Source organism: Aquila chrysaetos, chromosome 20, assembly GCF_900496995.4.
Source record: "Aquila chrysaetos chrysaetos chromosome 20, bAquChr1.4, whole genome shotgun sequence".
NCBI lineage: Eukaryota > Metazoa > Chordata > Aves > Accipitriformes > Accipitridae > Aquila > Aquila chrysaetos.
Window position 1 is genome coordinate 3,794,897 of NC_044023.1, and position 25,753 is coordinate 3,820,649.

The 25,753-nt window shown below is 38.5% G+C and overlaps 1 protein-coding gene across 25 annotated transcripts in view; it reads right to left on the bottom strand.

The window, feature by feature from the left end:
* The window catches only part of ATP2B2 (ATPase plasma membrane Ca2+ transporting 2), a 441,356-nt gene that overhangs the window by 132,545 nt on the left and 283,058 nt on the right, over positions 1-25,753 (bottom strand). For all 25 annotated transcript variants that reach the window (XR_003920764.2, XM_029996153.2, XM_029996154.2 and 22 more), the window contains one exon: positions 4,048-4,245. Coding sequence is in view for 24 of the 25 variants with exons in the window: in XM_029996153.2 (XP_029852013.1) it covers positions 4,048-4,245 (198 nt within the window). In the remaining variant the exon portion in view is untranslated. The remainder of the gene's footprint in view (positions 1-4,047; positions 4,246-25,753) is intronic.

The window sequence follows — 25,753 nt, forward strand, 5'->3', positions numbered from 1 at the left end:
CCAGCGCGAAATTCAATTCTTCCCTCCGCTCTTACACTCCCTCCCCATCGCTGCAAGGTACGTGGCTCAGGGAAGAGGCATCACCAGGGAGCCTGGATGTCTGGGTTTACTGTGCGATATGAGTCAGCACAGCACAAGCACTCCTTACGACTGGGTAATAGCCACAAGGCTCCACTCCCAATAAAAACTGAAGAGGCTAAATCAAATCACAGCCTTGCTTTCCACTGGCTTTTTCAGATGCTCTTCCACCCCCTTCGTAGCTGCTAATGAACTTGCACTACACCACTGCCATCTCTTATTCAGGTCTCTTTGTGTATTTGACAATAATAGAAAATAACAGATATCCAGCTCTCATTGTAGACTCCAGCCTGTCCAAACCCTTCTGTGATATTTCCCAAGACATATCATCTTTTATGGCTTCAGCTACAACTCCCTGGCCAGACTTCTCATTCAAGTTGCTCCTGAAGACAGACCAAGGTCTTTCTGAGCAAAGGGGGAAAAAAAGCATTTGGCTAATGCTAATGCTTCTGCCATTGACAAAATCACTTCTGTGGAAATATCCACTTTCACATAGTTCTGTCTCCAACAGAAAGGCTCATGCTCTGTTCGCCATCCTGTCCTTGTCACAGATCTCAAAGACATCGAAAAAGCATAAGATGATCACAGGCACTTTTAGCCATGACCAAAGAATCAGCACAAATCTGTGCAACGTGAGGCCAATTCACAGTACAAGCTTTGCTGTGATAAGAAAAATACAGTTCGCTACATACGCCATGGACCTGCGTGGAAATGGGCTGTTCTTTATCATCTCCCCTTGCCATCCCACTTACCAACAGTGTCTCACACCTGCCTGCTCATAAAGGTTTTGCCTTTTCTCTTTTTTTTTTTCTTTAAGTCTTTTACATTGCAATAGTATTGAATTTATGTTTACAATTATTTTTAGACTCTGAAAGTCCGTGTGGATGATAGTAAGTTGATGAGTTCAGATAATTAGCAGTGATGATCAGGCAAACCAGTGTGGGAAGGAGAACAGTCTTGTTGACTCATTTTCAAAAAGAAAATGCATTTCATTTTGAAAAACAGAAGAAAAAAATTAGAACTCAAAAGAGGAGGCTGTCACATACTATAAACCAACCACGCAGCAAAAAGTAGTGTCCTGTTACACAAAGGAGACTTTTTGTTGAGCTGTAGACAAACCTGACTGTCATAAGCTTTATATTTCACATTGTCATCAACCAGCAAAATCAAATACTAACAACTTTTAGGGACAGAAATAAAAAAAAAGAAAAAAAAAGTTAAGAATGCATCATCTAGGAAGAGAAATTCTTTCCAGCGAAGCTGACCGTTAGCTAGCCAGCCCACAGACCAAGCCTCAGCGGCTGTGAGCGGGCACCGCAGCCCCTCCACGCCGCTTCCATGAGGAGACCTGGGGGAGATCTGAGCGCCAGGGGCTGGCACTGCCGCTCACCAGCTCCCCACGAGGGCATCACCCAGGGGGCTGCGCAGTACACCTACTAAGTTCATCCAGAAACTGTCTGAGAAACTTTTAAAGTAGGCCGCGGAGGAGTTGGGCAAGTTCAAGAGTAGACAGTTAGCAAGAAATGCCAGCTCCGCTTCCTAACACTGGGCTGTGTTTTCAGAAGAAAATACATTCTTTTCAAGAAAAAACATAGAACTTGCAAATAAATGTACATTTCAATGAATAATTTTCATTCTGGGAAAAGGAAAATACCAGTTTTCACGCTTCCCAAAGGCAAATTTGCCACTTATCCCAGCCACTGGGTAGGGATTCCCTATTACACCCCATAGGCAATGTTACCCTCTCGCCTCAAGAAAATGAGGTCAGACATAATGCAGACTGCTGCGAGGACATTACATATTATATGATATTTTTTTCCATATTCTCTGTTACAACAGCAATGCACAGATGCACCAATCTAAAGCAATGTGTAATGAATATGAGATTTAGACAGGAAAGCAGACATTTCACAAGACAGCATGCGAGTTGCTGCCCTTTCAAAGAACTACACTCTCCTCAGATAGGCCCACGTTTGGTCTGAATCCAGGTTCATGTTCAACTGAAGAAAGAGTTTAAATTGTTCAATAAATTGGTAAATTTAGGCAAAACAGCATATTTTGTTTCTTCATAAAAAGTTCACTTGAATTTTACTCGACATTAGTCTACATATAGTTTTATATTATAATTGGTTATGAAAGTTTATGCAAAACCATCAATCAATTTCAAGTATGACTACAGCCTACTTCACCAATGGCAAAATCAAGCTCAATACGTCGGTTTTTCATGTTCAGGACTCTTTAAAAAGGACATCTACCAATAAACTATGGGTATTCTTGGCAGCAGTTTATAATATACGAATTTTAAAACGAAAGAGAATCTCCCACATTTATACAATGGCTCAAAGAAACATTTCAAAAAAATGTAGAAGACCTTTACAATGTGTTCAAAAAGTTGGACTAAAAGATATTCACTAACTTGATTTATTCTCCCTCTGTAAAACATGGCAAAACCTTCCAGGAAAACAATTCTAAAAACATAGGGAAAACAGTGACCATTGAATAAAATACTGTGCTGTGGGAAAATACAAACACTTTTTCCCAGGCTGTGCTGCTGAGCTTTTCAGACTATCTCAGAATGTCAGATGTGTCATACCTTCCCATGGGAAAAAAAACCATTTTAAATGCAGTACCAAAATAATAAGAATTTTTTTTAAAAAAAATTTTTTTTAAATTGCCTGATGACACATCTCCCCTCTTCCTAAAAGCTGTAACAATCCTATTTTCAAAATTCCTTTCCCACCAAATAAATTAAAAAATAAGAGAGTAGTCTGCACATTTATGCCTAAGAAAAAAGTTTGCAGAACTAAATTCTAATTTTGTAAAGCATCATTCATGGTTTACAATGTCCCCAAGGTATTCTACTATGTCCAGTTATATGAGGTAATAACAATAAATAATGTTTTCTTCAGTTAAAAAACCAAATTACTCCTTTATCTTTTCATGCCTAAATCAGACACCTGCTGAATCAAGTCACATATTCAAAATTCAGTGAGAAATCAACACAAGATCCTGATTATATATAAAGGATTAAAGAATCATAAATATGACACAAGAGCTATGCATAGCTACGTGCTTATTCTGCTTGTGAATGGAAAAGGAAGAAGGAAGGGTCGTCAAGGAAAGTAGCCAAAGGAAACTGAAGCGAATGTAAAAAGCATTGCAAGGCTATATTTAGAGGAAGACATTCTTCATACATTTGCCAAGCTATTCACGTCATTTCACACAGCATGTTTTATCCAGCTTTATAAGCCTATGAGAGAGCAAGGGAAAAAAAAAAATAAATCTGGATCAGTTGCCAGAAATGGAAATCTTGCATTTATGTAGAGGAATGAATATTTTCAGCATGTGAATTCAAGAGTGCTTTCCAAAGGGGGGGAAGGGGGGGGGGGGGGCAGGCAGGCTGTTAAAACTTTCTACAGCTATCACAGAAGGATTCTGCAGTATATAGTTTATAAGTAACATGACTTAGCCTCTAATACTCCCTTTTCAGCCAGGCACACCAGCCTTAGCTGCATCACTAAAAATACTGAAATGAGTGAATTTCACGAAGTTCAAGTCTTCAGTTGACATAAACTAGCTGAAGACTTGTCCATGTTCATGTAGATAGGATATATCTGTTATATAAGCAATTACATATTTCTCCTCTATAATGCGGTAAACAACCATCTATGTGGTAAACAAACACCTAACACAAGCTCAAAGGTGAAAACAGAAACAAAAATACTCCAGTTTTAGAAGAATATTATGATTTTTCTTTAACTCATTTAGCACATGTCACAAGGTTCAGCTATTTGCATAACGAAATGTCAAGCATACAAAAAGTGTCAGTACCAGATGTAATGGTAATAGGAACAACCCACATGGAAATTTCCTGTTAGTGACCTTCTGGAGGGTGGGGCTGGAATTGATTTGAGATATAGGACCGGTTTTACTTAAACTTATATGAATGACTTCTATAAAAGCTTTTACCTTCATTCCCTTCTCCAGGTGGCTGATAAAACGAAAGCCCCAAAGATATGATGGCTGCAATTTCCAAGATTATAAGAGTCACATCCTGCAATGCTTCCCAGACTAGCTGTAAGAATGTTTTTGGCTTCTTTGGAGGTATAAAATTTTTTCCAAAAATAAGCTTTCTTTTTTCTAGGTCTGCAGCAGTGCCAGCTAATCCTGTAAATAAAATAAAATAAAATAAATTAAAATTGCAGTAAAATAGAAAATGCCCACTTATATCTGCATTCCTATAGAATATTTCTCCAAGAGCAACTACAAGCTGTACCACCTATGGCATATTAACAAATAGGCAGATATTCCACTTAAATTTTGCTTTTTCAAGATGATTTGTCCTTACATGCTGAACAGAATGGTTATGGACTCAATTTAGTACCAATTCCTGCCAGTTTTAATCATGAAAAAGTCTTTGAATTAGTAGGTTTACTTTAATAAGACCTATGTATATACATACATACATACATACAAGCAATGACTTCTGAAAATAGATCATAAAGCACACCTAAATTATATTTGGAATTAAGTTGGAATAGCTGTTGGCAGCTTTGGCAACATCATAGGAGCAGCATACAGATCTTTGTTCTGACCTCAGGTCGATGACCTCAAAGTATAAATCAATAAAGCATGTCTTGTTCTACTTCAGAGCAACCTCTCTTGCTGCATACGTACTGTCACACAATCGCTGGAATGAACTGCATGAAATTTTTGTTAAGTGAAAAAAGACAGCCAAAGTGACAGGTTATAAATACAAAGAAAGTAAAAAGGAAATTATATACTTCCTTAAATCGATACAAAAATGCATGTATTTTGCACGATACTTCAACTTAAGACCATTTAAATTTAAGGATACAGTGTAAGAATATGTTGGTTGTGTTGAACAATCCGCTTCTGTGCTTTTTTCCCTGTTTTTTACTTATCTTAAAGTATGCATGTCTAGTGCCTTTTCAGGAAAACAAAAAGGGCGGGGGGGGACTTGCAAGAGTTCAGGTAGAATAACTGTGCCCATGTACTGCTCTCAGCAGCATAAAGAACTGCAATAAGTGGTTACTTATGTCTGCCAAATAATATTCGATATCAGTTGGAACATTTACAAAACTGTAGGTTTTGAATGCGATCAGCAATGTAAAGTTATTCACACTTATTCACCCTAACATGACACAATGAAGATACTTAAATTGAGAGTTGACCTCGGAGGAATACAAAGGCGCCTGCAAGCGAGCAAGAGGAAACGATTAATCCCACGCTGCAAGGATTCCTCTCCTCACGCACTTTAGGGTAGGTCCTCGCCTCCCCCCAAAGCATATCAACACCTATGGGGTACTTCAGGAATGGAAAGCCCTATTAATAGCACCTTCAAGATGTCAAGCAAAACAAATCGGGATCCTAATGCGCTAACGGTACTCAGCTTTACGCCTCGTTCATTCAGGAGTGGTACAACTGTTCCCAGCAGCATGTGCCAGTAAGTCCCCTCTTGGATGAAAGCACCAGGCCCAAGCGTAATTTCCTCAAGACGAAAGCGCTGCTGCTCTGAACATATCAATCTTGCCACAGTACAGGCAAAGATGTCGACTCACCTTTCACTTAAGGTATATAATTACAGCTGTTGTGTAGCTTCTGGCTCTTGGTTAGCTCATCAAATTTTCATTTCACCTTCAGCTTCTAAGAAATACTATCCTTCTCTCCCAGATAAAGGCATGCTGTAGTTATTACCTCACTTAATTTAATTTTCAGTACCTAGTGCTTAGCGACACTGTAACAGACAGGTTCCAGCTATCACAAAGCGTGTCTACGTTATTCTCCGTGATTCAAACAATAACGTGTCAAACCTCTCTGCTCCTCCATGAGCTCCCACTCAGCTTCCAACGTAGGGTAAACACTTTCCCCTATGAAATCGGAATTGCGGGCTATGAGCCATTTGGAGAGTTGCCCTTTTGCGAGCCAATGCAGACCACAGAAGTTAGGACAACACACGCGAGAGCTCAGGGGAGTCACCCAACACCGATGGGATCTGGCGTCGGGACACACCTTTAGCAGAGGTCAAACGCACGCAGTTTGATTAGCTTTCAGAGGGCTGCAAAGCCCTTCAGTACAAGGAAGAATTTTCACTAAAAACGGCATGCACAATTTGCACTAGGCCACCAAAACACAACCTACCGCAAATATAGCGGTGACTTCATACATAAAGGGGAAAGTACGTGGACAGCATTGATAGTAGAAGGGATTTGGGATAGAAATGTTCATTTAATACACCTGCAAGCAGCAATACAAAACTCTGAAACAGAAAAAACTCAAAAGCACGTTGGAAAGTGGAAGGAAGACATGTCTGAAAAATGCCATTTTTCCAATACAGAACGTATGTGCACAGTAGTGGGCCAGCTCCAGCATGTAGATAGATGACTGGATACTCAACAGCATGAAAGGGATGGCTGAAATAGTACAGGAAATAGCTGCAGTATTTTTCAACAATCCTAATTATATTTACCTAGACAAGACGACTTCACAACTTTGAAATTATGCTATATACTTTACTGTCAGGAGGCCATAAAAAGTATACATATCCTGTCCTATGTTACTGATCATAACGCACATATAAATACACATACATACTGAGAAACCCCCAAAGCAAAAGAGAGAAATTGGGACTCAGAGAGCTGCTTTTTCTCCAAGACAAAAATTGTTCATTTAGACACCACAGAAATATAGACACCATAGAAATTTAGACACCATAAGGTTGAGGACTAGACTGAGCTTAAAGTATCTATGGTTACCATTATCTCCAAGACTATAGTCTAAGTAACCTACATTGGAATTTAGACATAAATTTTATTTAACTGTACTCTTTAATTTTTCATAATAAATATTATCTTCCTTAAGACCCATAAATTGACAAGGGTAAATCATGTGTGTGATTTTACTCTTTTCTATAAGTCTATGTCTTGGTGAAATTACTCACCAAGTCAGTCTCACCTAAAAAAAAGAGCATATTCCTCTTTAAACATGAAATTTATTTTCTTATAAATCATTTAGAAATACTGGAAAACGAAATTCAATGTTCAATTCAAACCAAAAGGTTTCCCTTTTCCTGAAATCTGGCCATCACTCAGAAAAACCCATTCAGCAAAACTTTAGGGTTTTTTCCTCCCACTGAATGCCAGAAACTAACAAACTCCTATATTGAGAGAGAGAGAGAGAGAAAGGAAAGGAGAGAATGAAGAATTCTACAGACCAATTGATGAAATCACATCATAACAGTAATAAGCATTACTGTAGAGATAAGGTCAGAAAAGGACAATAAAATACATAGAGAAGCCAAAGTTGTACAAAGAGATACAGCTAAGGGACATGTGATTGAGAATCTGAGGCAATGTAAGATGTTTATTTTGCAAAAGCTTCCATAAATTCTCCATACTATTGCCAGCAGAAGGTATGAGGAGGGTACTTCTTATCTTTTTCAAATAATCTGCTTTATTCAGAAACATTAAATAGTCCTAAAGGTGTTTTGAGCAAGCCTAACTTAGTCGCTTGAAGAGGATTAGAGGTCACGCACACTTTCTGTCGCACTGGCAGATCTGCGGGATGCTGCTTCCCAGCTAGTGTGCGCTGACAGGCAGTACAGATGGTAAAAATGTCAATTAGCACAGCAAGATCTGGAAGTGGACATCTGTCCTCACCAGTACTTTTAACCAGGAGACGGCTTTCCTGCTGCTAGGGTTTTTTTCGTATTACACATACTGACTTAATTACTGTTCCTGAATATCTTTTTTTATTTCTCGCTTCTCCCTTAAGTATTGTGTCCTGTGACAATAATGAAAGAGCATTGCAAATGAAAGTAATTTGAAATATCATTTCTATATGAAGATATGAAACAACTAAGGAAGTGAAAAAGAACAAGTGGAGACAAAAAAAAATTAATGGAAATACCAGTTCAATATGACGTCAGACTTCATATGTTACTGGCAAAAGAAGCAGCCGTCTGTCTTATATTCTGTGTGACAATAAGCCACAGACTGGCTGGTTTTATGTTCCTTTGTCCACGCAAGTATGAATATTTTACCTTTTTAAAGTGCTTTTCTATGTCAAAGCTGTGCAATACTTCTTTTCTTGACCCAAGTATTTTAGAATGATTATGCAGATTTGGGTTAAATTTATATACAAATAGTACACACAGCATTAGGAAATTTTGCAAAAATTAATTACTCATGCTTGACTAATTTCATAAGGTTTCAGTTTCCAAAAAGTTTGCCCAAAATTTGTTTGAAATCTGTGGGAGAATGAAAGTGATTGCATAGAAAAAATGTTCTACAATACTGTGCAGTACATTAAATGCATTTCTGATTTCATCCAGCATTGTTGCTTTTCTGGAGGGGAAAAAAGATTAAAAAACTGGAGAAATGCCACTTAATGAATTTTCTCTGTTCCTTATCTACATCTGTCAGTTACTGCATGCTGAATATAAAAACATCATTTCAATTAGTGCTTCCTGGAAACTTGTATTTCTCTGACAGTCATCTCCACTGCAACCAAATGGAGCATGACAAACAGAGAATGATTTTGATGCTGCGAAAATAGCAAAAGCACATCACTACTAAAGCAACAATTAAAAAAACCCATAAAACTTTTAAGAGAATGTTTCACATCTGCTTAAATTATGAGATGAAGAATGGAGAATTTACATTTGCACTGATTGTGCAAATAAACCATTCATTACTTACTAACTTCCTTCTGTACATTTTCTGACACATCCAGAAAAGTAGATAAAAATTTCAAATAGCAAAAACTGTAAACAATGTAATTTAAAAATCACAGCATGTGTAACTTCAAATGCAAAAAAATTGTTCAGCAAGGGAAGTAAAGGCTTCACAATGATACTGAACTGCTATTGAAATTAACACATAGAGGTAAAGCAACTATTTTGGTTAGTGAACTCTTAATGACGATTAGATACAACATGCATGAATTCTTCCTACAAGAACACAGACCTATATTTTAGCTCATGAGCTCCCGTCACTCTAGTCTCAATCTCTCTTCTCAAATGATAAGCATTCCTAGCACCACATTACCTAGGTCTTCAAAGAAACTAAAAAGTAAAACACCACAAAGTCTCACCGCAACAATTATTTCATTTTCTTTGCCTTGTTTCACCAATTCCATTTATTTCACATTTAACTATGAAACAATGCCTGCCATTACTACTGCTACAGAACGCTTTTGTATAACTTGCCCAGGCGCACCACGTTCTACAGCTCTTGCGTAGGTTCTCAGAACTTCATAATGTGAATTAGAAATATTAGCCCAGTTACTGCTGTTGTAACATAGAAAATTCAAACACACAACCTCATTCAATGTTTAGCGGGATTGTGCACTCTGGCTTTGGAAGCACATTTCTGTGCACTATTCTGCTCTTCTCTCTTGAAAAAAGCTAGAGTGACAGAAGGCCTTTTTTTCTTCCACTTCTTCCACTTTGATCTAAGAAGTAGTATCTATCTAGTGACTGAAAGAGCTGAAAAAGTCAAATTTTCAATTCAAATGAATGGCTAGTAACTGACAGATTTAGTTTCCAAGATCTGCTTTAGGAAACTGCCTACCTAAGAAATTGGGGAAGGCAAGGAGACATGCACAGTAAACTGTGTTTACTGTTATGGTTTTGATCAAATGCTAAGGAAGGTCTATTTTGTCCCTTATATATAATGATGTCATCAAGCACACTATGTGTAATCCAACATCAGTCTTCATTAGGCCATGAAGTCTTCATGACACTTGTTTAAAGGGTATGTAAGTAAAACAAACACCTGCTTTAGTACTAGGTATGCCACAAAAATATACGTTGCATTAAACTACCTGTTTTACTGACACAAGATGATTTTTTTTCAAACTAAAACATACACCAGAGGTGTGAAACACAAAGCGAAAATATTCACACCTAGAATGGATGCCTCTGTGATCTCCCAGTTTTATCGTGTTGCTTGAAAAAATTTTGGATGCAGTACATTGAAATTCTGTTTAGGTCATATTAAACAAAATCAGCTGAGAGAATGCAGTTCTTCAGTGGGAGACTATTTAATGAGAGCATTTACTAGTTTCAGCAAGCTGAATTTGAATTTCACTAGTGAATGAACCTCAACGGATAATAATTTCTTTCTAATCTCGGAACAACAAAGCTGTCTGTAAAGTGTAATGAATCTCATTACCTGTTTTCAGTAATATCACTTGCTTACATTTGTTTACATAAATTTTAAGAAACTTGTCCAAAAATTCAAAGCCTTTGGAATTACAAATCATCTAGCACGTGTCCTGTAAGCTTTACGCTGCTGGTGCTACTATTTCTATGAGTCCATTTGGCAGTTCTGCCCACAGACCCTGACAGGATTTAGAACCTTCTTGAGTCAAACACTTTACAGCTAGATCCAAATACCCAACACACAGAAAAGAGGGGCACAGAAAGGGCAGAACCAGGAAAAGAATTAATTCCCCCTCCATTTCCTCATTAATCATCCTCCCTCTTCACATCTAACAGCAACAACTGGCCAAGTCACCCTGTCCTGCCCTCTTGAGTTCTGCCACCCCGCAGTACAGGGACCACCCTTCAGCCTCTGGAAAGCAGCAAGCTAACTACAAAAACCATCATACAAACCTCCCCTGTTGCAAACAAAAAGTTGCAAACCGAACAATCACTCTTAAGTCATACAAAGTACATAAATACATCTCCAAATCCATGGCTTTTTTAAAAAACAAAGTAACTGAAGAGCTTAACGTTCATTCTTACAGACTGATGCATCTAATGTAAATGTTAGGAACAGATACATAACGACTTGCATTTCTACAATGAGTTTCTATCTCTCAATCTCTTTCTAGCTATAGAAATGCATCAGCAACTTTATCTCAATTTTATGAGGCAGCGAAAGGCTGAAGTTCTTGCCCCAGACAGTTTGGTGGCAGTTCAGGGGAGTAAATTCACATCTCCTGGGATTCCTGATTTACACTCAGCTGAAAGATACCACGCAGGATTTATCACTGCCAAAAGCACTCGGTGCTCCATGACATGTTTCATTCATTTCCCCATCTAGCCATTTTGGTTTTATTTCTTCTTTCTTCTAATTTCTTTTTAAAGTAAAATTGCTCTGAAAAGAAGCTATTAACCAGGAACAAATAATTTACATAAGATGACTAATAACAGCAGAATCAGAAATGGTTCCCGATAGCGACTGTAACGTAGTCCAAAAAAAAGCCACTCATCTAAAAGACATGCTACAATTTCTTAATAATCTAATGACTGGACTTATGTGCAGTGCGTAACCATGAGCCAATATCAAGGCAAGAGACGAGACATCAAATATTAAAGGCAAGATATGCATCATAACAGATGACTAATATTTTTCTTGCCCAAACAGACAACAAAAAGCTTTCTGCAAAGGCTGATAACAAAGCATTCAACAAGAGCTGCGGGTCCAGTATGAAGAAAGAGGAATTAGGATTTCTTTTTTACAAATGTACTGCTGTCAGTGGGCGTACAGCTGTTGAGAGGGAAGATAATCACCCCACCAGAAATGATTTCTTCAGCTCTTACTCCACTCAATAATTGTTACACCATTTACATATGTCTCATCTTGTGTACCACAGGCTCCTGGAGATGTTTTTCTTTTGTTCTATCTCGATGTAGTGTCAAGTACAATAAAGTCATTACAGATTTAGGGCAGCAATACTAATAAATACTAACAATCTAGTATGTATATCCACCATCCAGCTCCCACCCATTACCAACCAGATAATAAAGAAGTCACTAAAAATTCCTTGTTACATTATCTATAAAGAACAGTGCAGTAAGAGTGCAGATCTTCACCTAGCACTAAGAGACAGTTAACCTAAAAGTTATGGAAGGTCTTTACTGCTGCTAAGCCAACCAACCCCAAGCCAGTGGGATACGCCACAGGTGCTGGGAACTTCAGGTTTGTTCAGCATCACGTATCCTCAGCAGTTTACTGGTATTGGGGCTATTTTGGAAGAGACAGAGAGGGAACGGGGGAATGTAATGGTTTCTTTTCCCCCATCCCCCCTTTCCAGGTAGTCAAAGCCTCAAGACAGTTTCTTCTGTTGGTTTTTTTTGGTTTTTTAAACAAAGCTAGGATTTCACTCCCACAGAAGGTAACATTATGGTTTAGAGTAGACTGTACAAATACCGTTCGCACAGGCTTATGGATTACCCACAAAGCTCCGATTCCCAATTGAAACATAGATGTATAAGATTGGATCATTTCAATGAAGCTGACAGAGAGAATGAGGGAAACAGTATCAAAAACATGCTGTTACAATGCTAAGTAATAATATGATTGTTCCAGATAATGTGAAAGCTTTTTCTTGCTCTTAATATTTAAGCCAAATCAAGCATCCCTGACTACAGCTTAAGACAGACTTGCTTCTCTTCTGTAGGATCGGGCTTAAAAAGCACTAACATATGAATCGTGTAACAGAGCAGAGAAGAGCAACCATCTAAGTTTAATGGAGGAGATCCAAGGTCTTTGCCAAGAAAAAGAACAAGGAATAAATGAGTACATAATAAAGTCAAAGTGGAAAACCTTCCTTAATTAATACACCTCCATAACCACTTACCATCACCTTCACTGGACCCTACAAAAAAATTCACCACTTCATATGTATTGCTAACGGCAACCACGGGGGATGGGGAGGGAAAAAAAGACCCTGAAATCAACCCGTGACTCTCTGTTCCCAAACCACAGTTTGAGTAGCGCTGCTGACAAGCAAACCACTCTGGTTGCTACAGAGGCAGCTTCTGCCTGTCTGTGTGGATACAGCACAGCCTGGGGAAATGTGAGTCCCCCAGCGGAAACACGACCATCAGTCACGGTCCACGGGGAGTCTCTCTTCATATGGCTCAAGTAAGTGCCCGCGTGAAAGCATCTACCGGCTGGGAGCTGTGTGTGTGCAGGAGCTCCTCTAAGCCCTGGAGTAAGTGCAGCCAAACAGGTAACCACCACCCGTCCACCAGCAGGACCAGAGTGAGCCGCGGGCAAGTGGTAGAGCAGGGAATAACATGGTCTATGCATGCGATCCCCTCCTGCGGAGGAGAGGGAAAGAAAGGATGGAGCCACGTGTCCGCCTGTGCACAGGCCTATGCTTACTGTGAGGCTGACCGGTGACGCTGAGCCGGGGGCCTCCCGCTGTTGACTCGCACCGCAACAAAGCAATCCACAATTACAAAAACGGCTGCTAGACTCTACTGCTCATGGGCGATAAAAAGCCTTCAACTTCAACTTTTCCCATTTCTTATCGCAGGACAACTTCACATCACTTGAAGTTTTGCAAGTCAAACGTTATGTTCAAAGGACATAAGTGTCAATGAAATGTCCCAGAAACCGAGGCCATCTGACTGAAATTCAATACAGCTGAATATATATTAAGGAGACCCTCAGCTGGCTTCTCTACACTATAATGTACTTTCAGACAGATGTGGCCTGGACTCCCTAAAGACTCCTCATGATTTTCTGTTCAGTTCCGTAGAGCTTGTCCACTCAGGATGACAGTCCTAGTAATCTGAGAAAGAAAATGCCCAAAGAATAAAAGGTGCGCAACCAGGAAAGCATGGCCTGAGAAAGGAAGACGTTATGCAGCTGAAGATGCATTAGACAGACTTCTAAGTCAGTACAGCATGAGGCTTTTCTGCAGTACCCTGAAAGTCCCATGCATCTCTCTTTTTATATGAAGGATCTTTACTATTATTATTTGTCACTGCAATCACCATAGTTTCTTTAGTATAAGCAGTTCCAAGGGTCTATAGCTCATATTTATTTGATGAAGCCTATGGGAAATGTAAAAAGTAACATAGCATAACAACATATGCTCTCATAACAACAGCATGGAAAAGAGGTTTTTTTCTAGACGAGGCCAGGAATTTGTAGGTTAAGGTAGCTAATTCCTCATATAGCTGTTTTAATCTTTTACATTAAAATAAATAACAGAAGAAGAAATTTTATGTTCGGAAGAAAGAGACACGTTTTTATGATGTCTATAAGGGAGTCAAAATACCAAAACCCACTTTGCCGAGTCTGCTTCCATAGTATGATTCTTTCCCACCCTCACTTAAGAAAAAACAACAAATAAACCAGATAGCAATGAACTGCATTTTTCTGAGGTGTTACCTCCAAGTGCTGCTACTTGGCAACTTTTCTTAATTTCATTGCTATCTTTGTCAGTGTCATCTGCTTTTCCTATGAGTAATGTCAGCTTGTCAGCTGCACAGCAACAGTACTCACTTGGAGCTCTGCCTTTGCAAGAGGCAGAGCATTTGCAATAGTGTATCTTGTGCTGCTGTGTATTCAGGAGAATATTCAAGGTATCTAAAAAAAAGTGAGAACACTGAAGAAAACAAAGTGCTATGATCATTATGCCATCTGCAAGCAACATTAAATGCCACAATCACTTCTGCAAGTGACAATGTCGTCACTCAAAACCACAAAGCTCAGCCTGTGAGGAGACAGTAAGATAATAAGATGCTTTTTGAGCATCCAATGGATTACATCCCACTGCTCAGGAGCATTAAAATAATTTGAAACCTCTAACATAGCACACACAGTGTTCTGTTCCCTGTTACCTGCATAACACTGTTGCACTCATCATCACCCATTTGTTCCATCCTCTCCATAAAGGAGTGGGACCCATCCTTTAGATCATCAGCTGCCTTTCCTGTAGACTTAAGTGCCACACAAACTTGGAGGAACAAAAAAAGTGAAAGAAGCTGTAAAATTTCATCCAAAAGTGCCAGCATGAATACTATTACAGTGAATATCTCATAACTGAACACAGATACACAGTCAAAGTTTAGAGTCACCAGGCACTGATAATTTAGCAAGTCAAGCTCCCTATTGCCCCATTTTCTAGATAAGTGGAGAAAAGATGGCAAAGAAAGTCTCGAGACTTTCCAGTCTTCTGGTAATTAGTTAATTCAGCCCACAAAAGCTGGTGTAAAAGAGCAGCAGAGCAGAGCAGGGGACTCGCCATCAGAGGCAGTGTTTTAGTTGGGATGATGGCACTATTGGAACAGATGTAAAGTTATTCCTCCAAAGAGTTCTCAGCCTTATGTAAGGATAATAAAAATAGGATAATACCAAGAGATGCCTTTTTTAATACTGTGAAAAGTGACAACATTTTCTTGACTCCTGTTTTATTTTTGAATGATTAGAAAATATAAACTGTGACCAAAGCAATCCCAAGATGCACTGTGGGATACAGCATTATTTTATTCTTAAACCCACATGCAGCACAACTCCATTAGAAACACAACACCCCCAGTCACCTCCTAATTTAGCACACTAAAAAGCCCAAAAGAATAGATTCTCTCTTATATGAAGCATATATTGTCAATCACCTTGATTAGCCCTCAACATAACTAACTTAATCTGAATGCAATAATCACTACTGAAGTTCTCCAGATTCTTTTCCAGTGCAAATCAAATACTAAATCAAATTATAAAGTAAGTACCTCAGGGAAGGTGTTCCTAGCCCCCAGCTGTAGTAAGAGTATGTCAGAAGCAGTCAAGGACACTATATTTTTAGGCACACCAAACTGGTCCCACTTCAAAAATCCTTCAAAAAATCTTAATAGAAATATTCTAGAACATGTAAGACTTAATCAAGGTTTGCTTGTAAGTTTTCTCCACAAATGAATAGTGTATCTCACTAGCTTGTTTTTCACTCTTTATTGAATACATAACTTCCATTGTATATTCTGTAGAAAACAGACTCTGACCTGCATCTCACCTTGCATTTTATTACTGGGGTGATGTGGAAACCCTTTCAGTCGGGTAGGGGCATCCAAATAACTAGAGCTACTGATCTCGGCCAGCTCAAACCTGTGGGAATGCCAGGTAGCAGAGGCAAACATGAGACAGAAACAGCAAGCATGAAGGAAGAGCACACCCTGGGAGACTCCTGAAAGGAGAAGACTTCAGGTCCAAAACCCAGTTCTCACTGATGACAAAAGCAGGAAATATTTGGGGGATACAAAAGATGGAGTTCCAGCAATCCAAAAAGCCATTGAAAATTACTCAGCTATAAAGGACCTCTATTCAAGGTGACAAAAGTGGGAAAGGATTTGCATTCATACCTCTTCACTTATTTGGTATCTATGTGTTCTTTATGTTAAGAATGACTTCTTCCACCTTTTAAATTTTGTCTTCTGTGGTTTGAGAAGTTGAAAACTTTGTGTGTCTTTTGGCAAGTGCACATTCAAGAGAATGTAATAAGGCAGTTCTGCATCAAAGCTCTGGCAGAAGTCTGCTCACCTTACAAATAGTTATGAATTTGTGTTAGACATTAGCAGAAATCAAAATGTTATATTGTATCATAATAGAAGCACCAAATTCATATTAACAACTATCTTTGGGCAGCTTCAGTGAGTAAACAAAAATCACATTTTCTTAATGCCCCCAAAATAACCCCTTCAGTTATTAATTAACCTTCATTATACATGTGGAAGCTGAAGTTTTTATTTGAAATAAGATCTCAAATTGGAAGTAATTTAATCAATTTATGGCTTTAACCATTTTCCTTGCACAGCAGTTACCTATGTTTATATTGTGCTAGCCATTTCATTTTACTTCCAGCCGATTAATTCATTGCTTTCCTTAATCCAGCTTAACTGGGAAAAGGCACTCTTAATCCAAAATAAGAACATCCATACAAAGAGTTAATCCATAATGGTTAATCAGGAATAGACGTTCCAGAATAAATCCACAGGCTGAGAATAGGTAAATCCCTTAGACTGGTTTGATTTAGACCACTTTCACCTCAGCTTCTCAAAGCTGCTGCTAGATACGTACCTCCTCATCCCACAGCTATGGCAATACGGGTGTTTGGAGTTGAAGCCACACATCATGCGACAAGAGAACACAGTAATTTACTTTGTCAAATTAGAAACAAATTCTTGCAAGTAAAGAGGAACAAAAAGACCAAGAAGCAGAAAAGAAGCAAAAAGATTAAAGAAAAGCAACTAAACCCAATGTTCTCACTATACGAAAACAGAGCAGAATTCTAGGCGCTCAAAGACTTTTATCATGTAACACAGAGGCATAGATTTAGATAACCACTACTTAGGGACTTAATTACATTCTTTACACTGAAAGAGATGGAAAAATGAAGTTATCCCAGTTATGCTCACCCCAAGAAAAGGAGTGTTTAAAACATTTACCTGACTTAACCTAGAGGTTTGTCCCATTAGTAACTTTAATTGGAAATCTTATTTTGATTTTCATATGCTTCTCTTTTGGTAGGAGAGTAGGTTTTTCTTTGCATAATTCCTTAACTGGTCAGCTTATTTTTCTTGTATAGTTCCTGCCTCACACAGAATGTTTTGGGGAAAATCAGTCCAAATTCATAGTAAGGTCAGTGTCCAAGATCTTATGCAAATTACTGCTAGCCAACTGCTATACAAATATTATGAAACAGAAGTCTTCCCAAGTCACTTTCAATGGCTGTTGAACACAGCATGGTAAGCGACTTTATATTTTCATTGAAGCTCAGGTTTCCAAGTTTGTAGCATAGAAGGCATTGAAATAAGTCTTTCTTAAATAGCAAAAAAAGATTCTTTTCCTAAGAAAAAATGTTTTCGGAAACTGGCAATCTTCCTAAAACCCAGAGTGATCCAGAAATGCAGACTATGATTCAAAAGTATTTTGTCATCTGTACAACCATTTTGCTTACAGCTGCAATGCAGCATTCTCTTCAAGACTGTTCATCGCACTTAAAGGATAAAATGACCAAACTGCCTACTCTGTTCCATCATTATTCATTAATGAAGAGACTGGGCCTAGAGGATTGTCATTGCAGGATAAAAAAAAGGTTCATTAATACATCCCTTAAGCATGACACACATTAACACTAAACACGAGACAAAGACAAGAAAATCAGATGCACTTTCAATCTACGCTTTAGCAATATTTAGAGAATGTTATCAGTTTAAATAGCACTGATAACATACTATTGTATTATGAAATAATTTTGATTAATATAGGAAGAGCAAACAGCTTGAAATAACGGGGCTAAGGATGAAGTTATTCCTTTCAGGCAGACATCTTGGGTATGCATCTGTTTTTTATAGGTTATGTAAATGATAAGCAGAGATGAACTGAGTGGTCATGCTGAAATATTCAGGATGCTAAAAGGCAGACTTTGTTTGTGTGTCTGTGTGTGTGTGTTGCCCTAATTCTGCTGTGCCTTCTGTTAAACTTATTTATAATTTTTCCTGTCTCCCTCTGTGCCTCCTATGTCTACTGCTCTTCCTGAAGATCATCTTAATTGATCCTCCCTCTTCCCTCTGCATCCTTTTCCTCATTCCTTATTTTTCCCCTTCATTTTATCCCAAAGAAACCAATACCACTGATAAATATCAGATAGCTCTTCCTTCTTCTCTCCGAGTTTCTACTGCTCAGCATAGTTCTCCCTCTCTCCTTTAAACTTCTTATTCACTTTAGGGAAATTGTCTATCCTCTGAGGTCACAACTGTTATTTAACAATACACACCTGTTTGATGGGGGGTGGGTTGGTTGGTTGCTTGCTTGCTTGCTTTTTTTAAGAGAGAAGCTTGCACACAAAGTAAGCAACACTTTGGGAGATCAGCATGTAGCAATATCCATGTACTGACAGAATTAATGTCATCAAAGATGGCCATAGAACACTACGTACTTTGCAGGCTTATGAATGACATTAAAGAAAAACCCTTTTTTTTTAAGAAAACAAAATATTGCTCATGTTGCAAGACTTTGAAAATCTTAAAAAACCCACTCTATTTGTTTAATGATTATGAAAAAGAGCAGCCAACAAAAAACTTCAAAAGGAATTACATGACACTATTAATACCAAGTACCAGTACCACTTGCCATTTATGTGCCCTCAAGATTTTAGAACTTACTGGAAAAATGAACAATTCCTGTTATTATGGAAACAGGCTTGCAGAACATAAAAAGACTCTAACAGCATTAATCTTTTAAATTCCTGAGCTTTGTTTGTGTCACAGCCTTTATTTGCAATTAAGCTTAGTGCATATGAAGTTCACTGCCTGCCAACCCTCAGAGGACTGATACAGCCCAGGATGGGTAATTCAAGCTCCTTTTACACTGACCTACCAAACTCTGACCTATTAGACCTGTCTGGTAAAAGTGAGAAGGTATTACAATTTCATTCAGATCTTGATATCTGAGCAATTCATTCAACAAGGGTAACAATTATGTTTGATCCCCTCACCTTTCCCCCCACTTCTGGACTGGACTGATTTGCCATGAAACGATAATCCTGAGTCATGCTGAATTTGATCACTGTGACTCGAGATGAAAGGTTCTGGATCTTGAAAGTGACCTTTAATTCATCCAGTTTGTTCATTTGTTATAGTTCTAATGCTATAAAAACACCAGCTCTTCATCTATAGATAAGTATCTACTGCACTCTTGTTTACATGCAGTCAGGATGATACACACAAAGACCGTCATCTCCACCGATGAAGACATACGCATAAGAATGCTTCACAGAGCTTACGCATCCTTTCGTGCTCACCCATATCAAAACACTAGATCTGTAAAATGTGAGATGTTTCCTCTGCCAATGGTTGAAGACAGGTGATATCATTAACTGATGCAAAATCCTCAATCCGGTCCACCTAATATGCTTTTCTCTTATGAATACAAAATTGTTTAATAACAATGTTCTATTACTAACCAAATACAGCAACTAATACAATTGACATCTAACCAGAACCAACACAGACCAACTTTCTCAAAAAAATGATGCCTTAGAAGCGTATCCATTGTTAGACTCACTAGTTCCCTCACTAGAAAGGACTTTGCTCTGCCTAGTCGCAGCATTAGGCACCATAGACATAGCTCACATCAACAGCACCAAACTCTTCTAACCCGAATCCTGTAACAAATGACGGTAAAGCCACAGGACCTCGGCCTTCAGCAACAGCTGTATATTCTGTACATGCCTGCGCAGGCAGGTAACCAGTGCCGGCACCTGTGGTGTCCCGGCTTAGTGGTTAACCATCAAAGAAACTGAGCTGGATACATGCTGTCATCACATATTTCCAACTGCAGCGAAGACGCAGATTTCTCCAGGACTACTTTACTTTAGAAACACTTAATTTAGAGCTTGATCCCGCTTCTGAGGTAAGCGGCGGTTTTGCCGCAGGGCTGAGCAGACGGTTCAGAGTCGAAGCATGCTGCCCAGGGCTGACTCCTGCCGCTGAGGTGCCCCCGTCCCCGTCCCCGCGCACGGCGGGCAGGGACACCCTTCCTCCCCGACGGGGCAGCACTCTGCACCCGCTAGGGCCAATACGTCACAGAAACCAGGTGCAATCGCCAAGTCGTAAATCTTACTTAAAGTCTTCTTAAACGTTAAAAAAAAAGGCAATGCCAGGCTGAGGCAGTTATTAAGGCTCCACGTCAGCTCCCCACTTGGAAATTCTTTTTCCTTATAATATATCTTTAAGATGTTTTCCTCTGCTATGGCACTCCACGTTTGTTCTTGTTACATGCTTTCCCCCTGTCCCTGAATCCAGACTGCATCTGCTGTGCTTTATGTAATGCAGCTTTGTGCAACATCATAGCACCGAAATACACAATTTCAATAGGAAACTGCATCTATAGATTCTGCTTTTGTTGATTTTAAGAGAGTAGCGTCACTGTCGAGGCCTCTGCTTCTTAAAGTCAGATTCCTTGAGGCTGAAAACAGTTGAACTGGTCCTGAATCCTGGCTTTATCAAGCTGCTGCCTTCAACACCCTTGGCTTGTCCTTGAAATGGCTTTCTGCAGCCATGACTCACTCCACTACAGCACTCATTTTGCTGTCAGAAAACTGAGCTGAGTGACAGAGAGTTAATCATGGAGGGATGTCTCCGTGTGAGAGGGACGACAGGGAGATTCCTGGGGCACGAGGAAGGAACACCAAGCAATCAGATCAGTGTTCTTGCTGTTTAAAAACAAAGAAAAGTGGTATCTGCAATTCCATTTTCCTGGCTTCAAAAGCACTTTCTCAATTCACAATTTCATTTATGTGTAGGAAAAAAATAGTACAGCCAAGCTTTTGCCTCACAAGCAACCACTTAAAGGGGGAAAAGTGCACAGCAGGAAGTATTTGAATTATATGAGTATTAGGAGAAAATAAAAAATTGCAAACAGGCAGGTAATTAAGCTGTTTGCAGGCTACTTTGCTCTTCACATACCACATCACTGCTGTGTAACTGACTGGCTATTTGTTCTTCAGAAAGAAACTCCTTTAATACTGTACTGTAGTTCTGGAAACTTTGGGGTATAATTTTGCTAGTGGTATAAAATAGAGGACCAAGCGTTCTTGTGCTAGAGTAGACCATGAGGATCTGTTTCAATAGCAAAATTCTGTCTGGAATTTGCCTTCAGACAGATTAAGCAAGATGTCTGAAAGCTGTCATTCCAGAACTGATAACACAGGATGCTTTCTGGAACATATTTATTTACCTGAAAACCATGCACAGTCATTAGGCTGTTTGTTTCCCAATAAATGTTAATAATCTGTGATCTGTGTGATATCATCTAAGCTCCTTATACTCTCTCCCTTTCCTCTGTCCGCTCAGTGTTTACAAATTATGATTAGACATTAGTCCCCTATCTGGCACGGTGGGGATTTGAATTATGATTGAAGACCAGCAAAATACAAACATACTGAAAAATAAAGCAATTCACATCTCAATTTGCCATATCCCATGCTATATACAAGTCATTATGAATACCTGAGTGCCTTAATTTTCCCTGAAATTCACATGCAATAGTGGTACAAAAGCCAAGTGCAAAACACCTCTTTTCCCCTGCCCACACTGAGGTCGGCTCCTGAGCCAGCCAGGCATTTTTCCAGCTCTATTTCCTAGCACAGTTACACAGACAGCTGTGCTGACACTGAAAACCAGTGGCAACAAATAGCTGGGAACTAGAGAGGGTGGCAATAGTCGTGGCTTAAAGCATCTAAACTGCTAAACAATACTTAGAGCATCAACATAAAAGTCTTCAGTGTATGTTTACAAGCACTTATCTCACATAGTATCAGTGCTAAGAAAATTACTGAAATTAAAAGTATTAATTTGTAGCACTACAGTGGCAACCACAGGTGTACATGTTAATGGTCTGTACGAAACCCAGTGATGCTCAAAACGTTCTGTTTATCCTCACAGCAAATGCAGCCACACACTTTTTGCTTTTACAGTTCTAACGTTTGCATAACATAATGCTCAAGCTATTAGCAGCAGAATACTTCTCGACCCTTACATGCCTATATATTTCAAATGTTTGGATTTTCACAAATCTCAGGAAGTTTTATTTCTGTAAAAAAAAAGAAGAAACTAATCTATGTGGATTACATAATGTTTGTACAATAAATGCCATAACATAGATCAAAGGTGTTTATTCTTGCTTAACTCACATATATCTTTCGCATAATTATCCCCTTATGTATACAGAGACAGAAAGAATATACACAAATGTAGAAAACATGTCAGGGATACCACAGTGATGATGCAAGGGAAGGTGCAAACTATAAATGTGAACACTGACTAGAAACATGAAACACAAAGCTGAGATACGGAGCTCTGGTTTAGGCTCAAAAGTTGTGCGTGTGTATATGGTAAAACCTGTCTAAATGCATTTAACTTTTTTTTTTCCTTTGTGAAATTATACTTGCACAAAAAGATATGATATCTTTAAAATAAAGGAACAGACTGGTGGAAAAACATCTCCCGAGAATGGAACTGCCCTATATGGCTTATGCTGGTAGAAACAATTTTTTTCCAAGCACACAGCTGCTATGGCTCATTGTCAGCAAACTGATTTAATGCAGAAATCTAATGGAGTTTATTTAGAATTAATGGACAAGTATGAGAAGGACATGTCAGCATGATTTTTAAAGCTCTCATTTCTAACATGCAACACAAAATTAAGGATGAGTAAAGATATTATTTTCATGGACATGTTGGATTCAGTTTGGCACTTCTTTTTTTGAGGGTTTGTTGGATAGAAGGGATATAACTGCTTTTGAAACTTTCAGAAAATTAAATGTAATCTACCTTCCAGTTATTTCTAAAATTACATGCAGTTGAAAGATCACATTAAAGGTCTTTTATTTTGGACCTCTTCATGCCATAAATCTTCTGATCTGGAAAAAATTTGAGACCTCTAGGAATGATAAGTACAAAAGCATTATCTTTAAAGACTGTCAGAAAACAAATAACCACTGACTTTTGGATCTGAAGCTGACAAAGTAACATACATATAGGCAGGGATTTAAGTAATTGTGGAAGTATTTTAAATGCGGTAGGGGCTTTGCATTAATTTATATCTCAGGGTAATTCTTATTTCAGTTCTAATACAGGTTTCTAATGATTCTGCTGTTTAGCAGATTGATTGCTCTTGCTCACAGCTCGCACTCGCTTACGCAACAGATAAAAACCTGCAAGCCAGGAAGCAAACTGTTTCAAAAGCAAGTTGCAGTATTTCTTTTTCTTTAAATGCTACAAGTGACCTGGCCTTCCAAATTTTTATTATTATCAGCAAACTAACAAAACGTATGAATCCCAGGCATTCTTGGCAGTTTGAGATATAAAAAAAAGCCAGAAGATACCACAGGGATGATTTAATTAAATACTTTCACACAAAAAACTCACAGTCTGATCTAAACCATAAGAAAGCAAACAGGCTCCTCTTATTAATGTGTTCCCCAATTGTTCTTTTCTTTTCTTTCCCCCTTAGATATTTTCAAATGTTGCATGTCTTGTGATATTTATCTTCCCTTGCAGTTAACTATTATATGCTGACTTTTTTATGCTTAATTTTAAGCAAATCAGTTGAACTAAAACTTCAAGTATGATCTGGCCTGTAGTGTCTCTCCTCCCAGATAACCTTTCAGAGGAGTTTGAATGCAAATTTTGCCAAAACTACAGCTTATGCCAAGACACACTGTCTCCTTGCTCTCCCTCCAGAGTGCACATGGACCTAAGAATGGACCATAGATACCTCAATGATGGTAGCACAGGAGAAGTGTTGCCCCCAGTTCGCGCCGCCTGTTAAGTCTTTGGACATCTGTTTGACATAAAAGAAGGGCTGAGCTGAGTACAAACCAACCAAGCACCTCAGCCCAGGTCATCTCATCCAAAGGCTTCCTGTAGATGTCAAACCATGCAGCGAAGTCCTATGAGCCTTTGTGGACTCCATACATATCCAAACCATCATGAAAAATAGTTAAAAAATAGCACAAACTGCTGATAGATCAGATTCTGAGTTCTTACGAAAATGAATACGTTAAATCATCTACACAATTACAATTATTTTGAGAGTCCAGGTATCGCAAGCAGTAGGAACAAATCATAGAGCAACAGACCAGCCTTGAGGTACAATGCCTCAAGGATTTTTCAATGCTGTTTCAATTATACCCTTATAGATCCCAATAAAGGCAACTTTGGAAAACACAAGATGCACTTACAAGTTACCAAACTGTCCTGCATGACTAAGCTAATTTCTAAAGCATGAACAATATTTCCTTTTTCAATAAAGGTAATTACACAGTTTCATATAAATATATATATATATATGCAAGGCAAAAAGGAAATAATCCATCTATTCTGTCTAATTGTGCTGCTTACAAAAATTGGCTCAAAAATTAAATTAAGCAAATGGTTTATAGCAAAAACCCTAAGAAACACTTTTAACTTTAAAGATTTGTAGAGTAAAGTTCACTTCGAGTATTTCTTACCATTCAGTTTTGGTCCCAATGTTTGGGAAGATTTTTGTAAGATGTTGCGACTTCTCTCGCACAGGGTTTTAAAAGTTGTAGGCTCAGGAAAAAAAATCTCATTTCCTAAGATTTTACAAGCTGAACGTAACAGTAAATCTTGTAGATCCTAAAAATGAGGATGCAGAGTTCTGCAGCTGTAACTCTCTAGCATACGGACAACCAACACAAAACCACTGCAATCTTTGAGTAGATAAAACAATTCTGACCCAACTCATCCTACTCCTTTCAATTAAATCAGTGAACAAGTTGCCTTCAGTGCACAACAAACTGAAAATGACAATGAGAACCACCTAATACTTCTCCTTGACTCATTTACCATTCCAGTCAATGGAAAGGATTTGGAATATTTTTGTCAAAACTCAGATTAATATTGGCTTTTATTTGGCTTCACAGCACTAACTGTGGGTATCAAACCTTGAAGGAAGAAAGGCCAAATTCTGCAGCACCCAAACACTGATAAACCTCAGAGAAGTCTTGAAACTGGGGGTCAAATTTCTAGGAATATGTTACACCAGGTGTTACTGCCACAAAATCTCCTAGAAATACAAGATGTAGCAAAACAGCAAAGATCAAATATTCCTGCATATAATCAGTTGGTTTCCTTGGAGCAGATAGGTGTGGTGAAGGCCACAAGGAAAAATAAAGGAAATAGAAATGAAGACATAAAAACCATTATTTATAGGGAACAGAAATACCCTATAACAGGCTTGACTTCATAAGTCCCCGTACAGGTGTTATTTATAAATGGTGTTTTATCATCCAATTTGAGTTCAACATTTCCATTACAAACACAAGACATAAGAAACTCACTTATAGACCCTGATTTACAAACCTAAGGACGAACAGTATGATCACG